This window comes from Tupaia chinensis, unplaced genomic scaffold (genome assembly GCF_000334495.1).
Source record: "Tupaia chinensis unplaced genomic scaffold, TupChi_1.0 Scaffold000567_1, whole genome shotgun sequence".
Taxonomy (NCBI): domain Eukaryota; kingdom Metazoa; phylum Chordata; class Mammalia; order Scandentia; family Tupaiidae; genus Tupaia; species Tupaia belangeri.
The window spans coordinates 3,829,942-3,841,016 of NW_006160080.1; the positions used below are offsets into that span (position 1 = coordinate 3,829,942).

Consider the following 11,075-nt stretch of genomic DNA (forward strand, 5'->3'; position numbering starts at 1 on the left):
AGCGCACGTGCCCTATAGCAAAAACCTCTCCAAAAAAAGGAAAAAAAGAAGATTGCCCTGATGTTAAATATTGAACAAGGTTATTGGCCTACACTTGAGACATTATGACCATTTCTGATCAGGAGTTTCTAATATGAATGTGAACCCCTGCTTATTCTATATTGTTGCACTTTATTTACAAAGATATTGCTTATTTTTACTTGACTCAAATATAATTTTTCACATTTTTGTTTTCAGGAAGAAAAAGAAGCCTTCTTTGCCAAGTTAATGGCAGAACTATCCCTACACTCCATGAAAACATGTACACTGCAAATATTGGGTCGTTGGAAAAGTCATGACATTTTTTTTCTGTTTTTCTGTGCAAAAATGCATCATGACTTTTCTGACAACCCAATAAATCTCTCTAATGCACTCATTGAAGGTGACATGTTCCTTTACTACCGCAAACTTTATGAAAGAAAAAACCCAATAAAGTACCTTAAATAGAGATGAAAATATCACTATTACAACAAAACAGGGCCCTGTGGAGCATTTCTGTAATCTCTAACAGGCAATTAAAATCTCCCCTCTCCTGCATTGTTGGTGTAAGAATAAATTGAAATGGTGTAGTTATTTTTTTAAAGATTTTTTTTGCCATAGGGAAGCTGCACTTGCTGGAGAGAGAGAGAGAGAGAGGGAGACAGGGAAAGTGAGAAATCATCCCCGGGGGGATGGTCACACCACAGTTCCTTCTCCTCCATTCTCCTCTCAGGATCTTGGGCACATATGCATGCACACTCAACATGATTTTTCAAGCTACCAATTCTGGGACTCAAACCGTGGTAGGTCACGTGGGAGTACAGCACCTTAACCACCACATCACCTGCAGGCCCTGGAATGGCATAAATTTGACAGTAACTATTGGAGTTTTAAATGTAGGTGCCCTTGAGTCCAGCAAGTCCATTTCTAGGAATCTGTGCTCCTGCAACCCTTCCATGAGCACAGGAGGGTAGAGCCACCAGGAGGCAGCTGGCACATCACTGGTAAGAATGAAAAATGGGGGAGCTAACTATGCATCAAGGAAAGAGGTGAAATAAAGTAGGGTTCAGCTGTACCAGGCAATGGAAACACAGGGATGTGACACCTGCGGTAGCAAGTGGACCAGTGTGCGCTGTGTGAAAAAACTGCCCATAATGTAAGGGTGAGTTTAAAGAATAAGGCGTGAAACAAGAAATAGATGCAGGATGGTCACCCGTTATCTAAAATGCCCCCCACCCCCCACACAACATATATATTGGGTTGTCAGGAAAGTCATGATGCATTTTTGCATAGAAACATACTCCGTGACTTTCCTGATGACCTAATATAATAATTCACATACATTATACATATACAGGGGAGTTTAAAGAACAGATAAATATCCACCAAGTCACTGGGGACAGGAATGGGCACAAGGATCAGGTTTGAGGAATGTGAAGGAAATTCCCATCTATTCCCTATTCACTACTTTATGGTTTAACTCAAACAAAACAAAAACTTGCATTTGTTGTGTGTGTGTCTGTGTACACATGTGTGGGAGTGTGTGTGCATGTGCTTCCATATTTATTGCGTTGTTGGAAAAGTGATGACATATTTTTTCCTATGTTTTTCTATGCAAAAATGCATCATGACTTTTCTGATAACCCAATACATGCTTGCCCACATACACACGCACGTGCACACCCACATGTGCCCAACATGCCCCAGTACATGCACACACATACACACATGCCCACACATACACAGATAACACACACACACACACAAGTGGAAAAACCTACTTGTTTTCTTTCATTTGTGATTATTCTCTTATATAGTCCCATAGCCGAGAAATTAAACGTGGGTTCCTGTTCTTTCAAATACTACAATATAGATGCTCTTATTTCCAAATAAGATCTTCAATGAAATAACACCAAAAAAAGAGAGTTCTTAGTTTTCCTTACCACTTCTGTGGGTGAGACATGCCATAAAGAAACCATTCTCTCCTCCGCTTCATTGTTTATAGAAACGTAAGAAGGCTGGTAGACTTTGGTTGGCTCTATCACCAGAACCTAAAACGAGAAAGTCCTGTCACACACAGGGATCTAAAGCACAGGGGTCCCTGCCCAGCGGAGAAGGACAATTTATACTCAACAAGCAGTCATTGAGAACCAGCTCTGTGCTGAGCACCGCTCTAGGAGCTGGGGTGTGAGAGTGCGCAAAAGTCCCGCTCACAGGAGGACTATAGAGAGGCAGGAAGGACAACAAACAGAAATGGATACGCCATCTCATATCATCCAGCACTCTGAAGAAAACAAGGCAGAAAAAGAGGAAAGTGAAGGGGGCATGCTCTTCTTTACACAGGACGGCCTAAGAAGGGCCTGCCAGGGGCTGGCAGGTGGCATAGTGGTCAAGGTGCTGGACTCCCACATGGCCAACTATGGCATATGTCACAGACCTGTTAGCTTGAAACTCATGCTCGGTGCGTACCCAAAATGCAAGAGGAGAAAGGAGGAGAAGGGATTGCAGCGCGGTTATCCCCCCGGGGGTGATTTCTCACTTTCTATCTCTCTGTGTCTCTAGTGAGTGAATGTGCCTTATAGCAAAAATCTCTATCAAACAAACAAACAAAAAAAGAAGGGCCTGCTTGAGGAAGTGACAGAGAATGAGGGAAGTTAGTTTTTGAGAGAAATAATGAAGTAGACCGGATGGTTCCCAGGTACCGAGTACGTAAAGATGCAAGAAGATGAAAAGTGAGGTGACATTCCAGCTGTAAGGTGTCATTTTGTTAGGGAAGAGAAGTGGAGAGGAGAGAAGAAAGATAGAGGGAATAGGGGGAAAAAATCTCCAAAACAAATAAAGCAACATGTGAAGATGGTTAAACCTGAGTAGAGATTAAATGAGTGTCTGTCCCATTATTATTTTTCTACTTTTTGGTGTTGTGTGTTTAAAATAGTTCATAATTAAAAGAAGATTTAAAAATATATTGACCCAGGAACAAAATGAGTATCATATGCATTTCAAACAACTCAGTCTTTCATTGGTTGTTGAATGAAATTCTAGAAAGCTACATACTTATAAAATCTGATGGCATAAATATGAAACAATTATCTGAGGTCCAATTTCCAAGACACTTAAGATATTTCAGACTCTTTCAGATGGTAAAAAAAAAAAAAATATTAAAATGAAAACTCAACAAAAAGCTAAAAGCAATTTTGCTTTCTCAATAAAATTTTAAATATTAATTAGTGGCACTGGTGTCATTGTCATGGGGCACATATCCTCACCAGAGAGAGGGAAAGTGAGAACTCACACCCCCAAGGGGGTGGTCATGCCACAACCTCTTCTCCTTCAGTCTCTTCCTGGGGTTTTGGGCACACTCATAGGTGCCTGGCATGGTTTTCAAGGTGCCGGGTCAGGGGGTCAAACCGTGGTCAGCCATGTGGGAGTCCTGTGCCTTAACCACCATCCCACCTGCTGGCTCAGTACTATAAAAGTTTAGAGGGGAGTTTCTCCACCTTAGCACTGTTGATGTTTGGGGCCACCTACTTCCTCACCATAGAGAGATGTCCCGTGCAGTGTGTGATGTTCAACAACATCTCTGGTCTCTTCCCTACTGGCTTCTGGGAGCAACACCTTCTTCCACGGTCATGAAAATCAAAAATATCTCCACACATTGCCAAATGTCCCATGGGGGGAGCAAAATCAGTGCCAGGTAAAAACCACTATTTTAAAGGATATGGCCAACAGAGCCAAACAGGATGGATGGTTATCCTAGCATTTCATATTAAAAAAAATAAAAAATTACCTATTTGTTAAGGCAATATAAGAAAATATTTCTTTATAGTTGCTGTGATTCAGAATGGTCTCTTTCTGATCCAAAGAAGTTTTCGTAAAAAAAAAAAAATTAACAAAATAAATAGATCAGTAAAAACAAAGGATAACTCCACTAAGTTTAAAGTCTACTTTCTAGTAAGTCCTTTCAAGTAAGTCCTATTTTAAAATCAGATTAACAGAACTTCCTTAATTATAAGCCCATAGCTCATGATAATTTTCTGACACTTAGCAAATTTATATAAGAACAGATGTTTACAGATTGGAACATCACCTCTGCCTCCATTTGGTCTGTACTAAGAAAGTGTGCACTCTCTGAATCTCCCTCTTACATACACTTGGAAAATTAACACCATTTAAGACAACACGCATCCATGGGGTGGGAGGTAGGAGGTAGGCTCAAAGCATCTGAACACAAGCCAAGGTGGAGACCCTGTGCTCAACTCATAAAGTGGGAGGTTTATGCCTGACTGCCATTTTCATATGACCTCATTCCCCCAAAAGGAATGGGACATGCACACGCAGGTTTTTCATCACTTTTATTTATTTATTTATTTATTTATTTATTTATTTATTTATTTATTTATTATTTTTTTAGGTTTTTGTCATGGGGCACATATCCTCACCAGAGAGAGGGAAAGTGAGAACTCACACCCCCAAGGGGGTGGTCATGCCACAACCTCTTCTCCTTCAGTCTCTTCCTGGGGTTTTGGGCACACTCATAGGTGCCTGGCATGGTTTTCAAGGTGCCGGGTCAGGGGGTCAAACCGTGGTCAGCCATGTGGGAGTCCTGTGCCTTAACCACCATCCCACCTGCTGGCTCAGTACTATAAAAGTTTAGAGGGGAGTTTCTCCACCTTAGCACTGTTGATGTTTGGGGCCACCTACTTCCTCACCATAGAGAGATGTCCCGTGCAGTGTGTGATGTTCAACAACATCTCTGGTCTCTTCCCTACTGGCTTCTGGGAGCAACACCTTCTTCCACGGTCATGAAAATCAAAAATATCTCCACACATTGCCAAATGTCCCATGGGGGGAGCAAAATCAGTGCCAGGTAAAAACCACTATTTTAAAGGATATGGCCAACAGAGCCAGACAGGATGGATGGTTATCCTAGCATTTCAAATTACTCTATGGCTTGCTTTCTTTGAGAGTTTGTAATAATTAGACCACATCGAGTCATACTTTCTTTTTTTATATTAAAGAAGTAAATTTAGCATATCTTACTGGAAATCTGAGTCCATTGGTAACTTCATTTGTTGCCTCAAAAATGATATCCAACCAGAAGTTCAGGCGCTCTTGCCTGGGTGAATGTTCAATAACGGGTTTCTTGAAGCGCCGAATTAATAGTAAGTTCTGAACTAATGATCGCAGGTACCTGGCAGAATTAAAAACACCAATCAATTCTATTCTTAAAGAAACTTGATTTAGTTCTACTCCCATTAAAAGAAATTTCTCCAAGTTTTATTTACTCAAAATTCCCATTATACCATGAGTACTTCAGTCCCAATCATTAGGCGGGCACACAGTTCATTGAAAGGAGCCCAAAGAGTAAGCAAAATGAGCCAGCCCAGCGAAATCATATGCCGCAGCTGTTTATCAACATTGGGTCAAACCTCGGTTTTGGTACACAGCAGCCAAAGTGCAGGGCCTGGCAAGCATGTGATAGTTTTTAAATAAAAAGAGCAATAGGTGAAAATTCCAAGCAATTACAAAAAGACAGAATTTCAAACTCATTGTCTTTTTCTTTTTTGTTAAATGTTTTATTTTGAGGTGTAATTTTAGATTTAGCTTTGTTTATGAAGATAAAAGAAAGAATACAGTGAGACCCATATATCCTTGGTCTAGTTTCGCCCATTGGCAACATCCTGCTACACCATAGCATAATATCACAACCAAGATGCAACATGGATGCAGTCACAAAGACCTCACATGTTGCCTTCGTCTAGTCACACTTACTTCCTTCCCACCCCCAAGTCTTGACTCTGACCACACCTTGGCTGTCTTTAAGCCAGTTGAATTTTCTTAGGTTTTTGTAATAGGATACACTGAAGAGGGAGAGAGAGGGACAGAGAGACAAAGAGGGAAGGAGGGATTTTGGGGACACATGCATGCACATGTACCCTGTGTACTTGTCAAGCTGTCGGGTCCTGGATTTGAACCGCAGAATCAACCATGTAAGATCCAGCTGCCTTAGCCACCATGCACATGCTGGCCTGTAATTTGTATTCTCACCAACAGGTGATTTTTTCTGGGGGGGGGGGTTAAGTCAGCTTTATTGGCACGGGGAGGGCTCAGTCATTCTTGGCAGCCGCTTTCTGCATGGTGGCCAGGACGTCACTCAGCTCCTTGCGCTTCCTCTTGGCACGGATGTGTGTCCCCACCTGCTTCTTGATGAACTTGAGGGTGCGCTTGTCCTTGGACACCGTGAGCAGTTTCACGCTGCACTGCTCAGAGGAACGAAGGCGCACACCCCTTGCATCATGTCACGCACAAACTTGGTGTGTGTGGTGAGGCGCCCGCGGCGGCAGCTGTGCCTCGGCTTGCTCGTGTTCTTGGTCACTTTGCAGCCCTTGTTGAGGCCCACGGCCATGGGATACCGCAGAGCCATGGCTGCAGCTCTCCAGTGACTACTCTCAACAGGTGATACTAATACATGACAAAGTTTAAGAACCTCTGATACAGAAAAATATACCCTGCAACTGGCTTTTCTTACTCTATGATAAACCGTGATCACGCTTCCACGTTTTCAAGTCCACTTTCCTGCACATTTAAATAGCTGTGTAATTGGGCTAACCTAGGGCTGTTGCTGTGCCACCATTTTATTTTCTGCACCCTATTATTGGTCTTTCAGTTCCAGTTTTCATGTGTGATAAATATCATTTTCTTGGTATGCTTTTTTCATTTTAAAATTTTATTCATTAGTAGTATTATCATTTAATTTGCTACAATGTGTATGTGCTCACCAGAGAGAGAGAGACAGAGAGAGAGTGGCAAAGTGAAAAGCAAACAGCCAGGTCTAGGACTTGAACTGTGGCAGGCCATGCGGGAGTTTAGAGCTGGCCGCATGTTGGTATGCTTTTTCAGCTTTACTATATGCTACCACCCAAATACATAATATGTACTAGTAGCAGAGTGGTTTGCTCTTGAGGACCTAGACGATCTAAGGAAATTCATAGGACTGAGACTCTAATCTCAGGGAGAGAGCAAGTAGGAATACATTGTGTGTGTATATGTTTGTCTTTCTCTCCCTTTACAAAAAAAAAAAAAAAAGTGAACCCTCAGAGGTTCTATGCCTGCCCTAAGTTTTCCTGCTAGCTACCTACTACCTATCTCTTCCACGAGGAAAACAGAGAGAGAAAGAGGGTCTAACCCCTAACAGGGTCTTTAAGACGCAATCCACTCCCAGCCTCAGACAGCCAGGATCACAGGCACATACTCCTGTGTCTGGTATGTACAGGGAGGCCCCAGGATGTGAACCTGGGCCCTTCCCACATTGCTTCAGCATCTGGAGCAATGTGTTACTGCTACACTACTGCAGTTGGCCTAACATTGCTTTAATGAAGAAGTCAGAAGGAAAAACAAAGCAATTGTTATTTGTTTTTGCATTTCCACCTTTTTTTTTTCCTGCAGGAGACATTTCCAAACATGGTCAGATATTAAGACAGGTGATGACAACACACCGATACAACTCACCAGACTGGAGGTTTCAGTTTGAATAACTTCTCTGCTGCTTGGACAGCCTTCCCGACATCATTGGCCAACATGCTGACGTTGAAGAACTGACCCACATCCCAGTAATTGTTCATTTTCTCCAAGCTCCCTTTTCTTCCCAACAGACTATTCAGCCGCACACCTTAAGAATTTGAATTTCACATAGTCATGAAAAATATTCTTAGTTTCGATCACATCACATAAGCCTTTAGATACGGGACAAGAGGGTATTTTATTTGGGCAGATGTCTCGGGTGTGCTATAAAAAAGTACCAGCTTAAAGCCTTTTGAAATATAATGCTGGCTATTTGAATGTAATTATGAATGTTAAACTTATAATCAAAGCATCGACATCTGCAACAATAAAGAGCTTTACCTATCTTCCTTAGTTCCATGGAAGTTTCAAATTGCTGTCCAGCAACTATCAGCAAAACTGCAAGGTTAATTCCAGAATAAAGAGATGACTGGAGTTCAAATCCTTTGCGATACCTGTAATTACAGAACCACTGCATTTTCATTATGTCATCTTCTTACATTAGAGCCAAAAATGTGTAATAAAGGTACAAGCCAGGCTTCCCATGAAATTTTTTATTACTTTAATTTTATTGTTTTCTATTATAGCTCCCACCACTTTTATGAACAGCTACGTGCAGCTCTCAAATAACTTCTTTAGAAATGCCATAATAGCAACACAGTCACATACACTAGGGAGTTTAAAATTTTTCTTCACGAGGTTTATATTCTATTGTAAAAGCTATAATAATGGTATAAAATAGGGAAATCATACTGAAGCATGCAAAATTCAAATCGATTACAATTCTATTCCCCAAAGATGACAATTTGATGTCCAAATCTCATTTTAAAAGTTAGACTCCAGTTGTACGTGGAGTATTTTTTATTACATAGAAATGCATCGATTATAGGCCGCTTCTCTGCAAGCCATTTGTTTGTTTGCTTGCTTAAAGCACAAAATGGAATCATTTTTTTTTCATGCATGAAGCAGTATTATCAGAATCTTGGATCCTAAATAGGTGTAAGTAGAATAAAGTGGATGAAGGCACTAGGATAAGGATCAAGATACAAAGTGGAGAATACTATTTAAAAAAATATTTTCAGGGGCTGGCAGGTGGTGTGGAGGTTGAGGGTGCTGGACTCCCACATGGACTACTGAGGTTTGAATCCCAAACCTGGCTGCTTCCTTTCTCACTTTCCTTCTCTCTCTCTCTCTCTTTTTTTTTTCTCTCTCTCTCTTTCTGTCCGTCTCTAGTCAAATTAAAAGAAAGAAATGAATAAATGAAGCTAAATAAAATAATTCTTTAAAAAAAAGTTTTTGCCTTAGGGAGTGTGCGCTCAGTGGAGAGATAGAGACAGCAGCTGAATCTGCAATTCAAGTCCCAGACCCAGGAACTCGAAAAACATACCAGGCGTGCATGCCCAAAATCTCCAGGGGAGAACGGAGGAGAAGGGATTGTGGCATGGCCATCCCTCCTGGAGGGGAGGTGATTCCTTACTTTCCCTCTCTTTCTGTCTCTCTCTTTTGAGTGCACATATCCTATAAGAAGAATTTTTTTTTTTTTAAATTTCCAGAGGGTGTATGCACTCACCAGAGAGAGACATAGAAGAATTTTTTTTTTTTTAATCTCCAGAGGGTGTACACACTCACCAGAGAGAGACATAGGGAGAAGGAAAAAAAGAAGGAAATCCATCCCTCCCATGTGGAATGGTAACACCACAATCCATTCTCCTCCATTTCTCCCTCCTTTTGGGATATTTGGACATGCAGGCATACATGTTCAGTGCGTTTTTCAAGCTACTGGGTCTAGGACTCGAACTTGAGTGCACATATCCTATAAGAAGAATTTTTTTTTTTTTAAATTTCCAGAGGGTGTATGCACTCACCAGAGAGAGAGAGAGAAAGAGAAAGAGCAGCACACCTTAGTGGACACACTCACCAGAGAGAGACATAGGGAGAAGGAAAAAAAGAAGGAAATCCATCCCTCCCATGTGGAATGGTAACACCACAATCCATTCTCCTCCATTTCTCCCTCCTTTTGGGATATTTGGACATGCAGGCATACATGTTCAGTGCGTTTTTCAAGCTACTGGGTCTAGGACTCGAACCATGCAGTCAGCTATGTGGGACTCAACTTCTTTAACCACCAGGCCATGATGGGCTGGCCTAGTAATAGCATTTTTATATCCAAAGGTGAACAATATTAACCCTCTTCTTTATTCTTTCCCACATACAAGTTTCTTTCTCTTCCACAAGCAAGTATAAATATTATGATCAGAAAAAGAAATCTCTTATAAAGTAATGACACAAAAATGTCTTTAAGTGGCATGGTTCAAAATAAAGACTTATAAACCAGAAATAATTATGTGACTCATATGACAACAAGAATATTAAACAACAACAAAATATTAATTTGGGAACAGAGAAGTTGTTATTGAAGTCAGTTAAAACACTGCTTTATAAATTTGGGGGCATAAAACAAGCACCTTCAAATGGACCAGAGGATATCAAGAAAGTCCCTCTTACTCCTGCCAACAAAATTTCTTTTCTTAAAATTTTATTATTATTTTGTATGTTTTTTTTCATTTAATTACTATATGTCTTTACAGCATACAAAATGGACTTTCCAGGCATGAGTATACTGCATATTAGTCCAGCCAAAGATATTACCATATACATTATCAACAGATACTTTTCCATTTTTGTGTCCCTTAAATGTTTTGCTTTCTTTTCCCCCTTGATTCCTCCCTTGCACACTTCCCCATCGCCCACCCTCCTCTCACACCGCTTCTAGTATCCTCTTCCTGCTTTTATACCTTCCAATCTTTCTGTTTCTGCTATAAAGTGCAGACATTCGGTATATATTAAGTGGGGACATCCAATGCCTCTCTTTCATAGCCTGGCTTGCTTCACACAGCATTTAATCTTCTATATTCATCTACCTTCTATTAAATGCTAGGGTCTCATTGTTTTTTATGGCTGAGTAGTATCCTATAAAGTATATGTGCCACACTTTTTCAATCCATTCATCTGCTCTTGGACATTTGGGTTGATTCCATGTCTTAGCGATTGTAAATAATGCTGCAGTAAACATGGATGTGCAAGTGTTTTCTCTGACTGAGCACATTCCTATCCTTTGAGTAGATGCACAGGAGTGGAACTGCTGGATCATATGGTAGTTCTATTTGTCAGTTTCTGAGGATCCTCCATATTGTTCTCCACAGTCAGCCAACAAAATTTCAACCCTTTTCTTTTTTCTGTATGTTTGGGAATTTAAAATTCCACATCCTATGGATTTGATAGTTTCTTTCATTTTCTTCTACTATGAAAAGTCATACTGAGGGACCAGCAGTTAGCGTAATGGTTGTGTCGCTGGACTCCCACATAGTTGACCACGGTTTGAGTCCCAGACCCGGTGGCTTAAACTCATACCGGGCGCGTGTGCGTGCATGCCCAAGATCCCGAGAGGAGAATGGAGGAGAAGGGATTGCGGCATGGCCATCCCCCCCTGGGGGTGA

The 11,075-nt window shown here is 41.0% G+C and overlaps 1 protein-coding gene and 1 pseudogene across 1 annotated transcript in view; both read right to left on the reverse strand.

Annotated features, from left to right (window-relative positions):
- The window catches only part of MAP3K15 (mitogen-activated protein kinase kinase kinase 15), a gene marked incomplete at its 5' end in the record, with an annotated part of 118,727 nt that overhangs the window by 53,317 nt on the left and 54,335 nt on the right, over positions 1-11,075 (reverse strand). The window contains 4 exon segments of the mRNA XM_014591371.2: positions 1,962-2,069; positions 5,059-5,209; positions 7,528-7,687; positions 7,921-8,033. Coding sequence (XP_014446857.1) covers positions 1,962-2,069; positions 5,059-5,209; positions 7,528-7,687; positions 7,921-8,033 — 532 coding nt within the window.
- LOC106735898 (60S ribosomal protein L36 pseudogene) lies at positions 6,126-6,442 on the reverse strand (annotated as a pseudogene).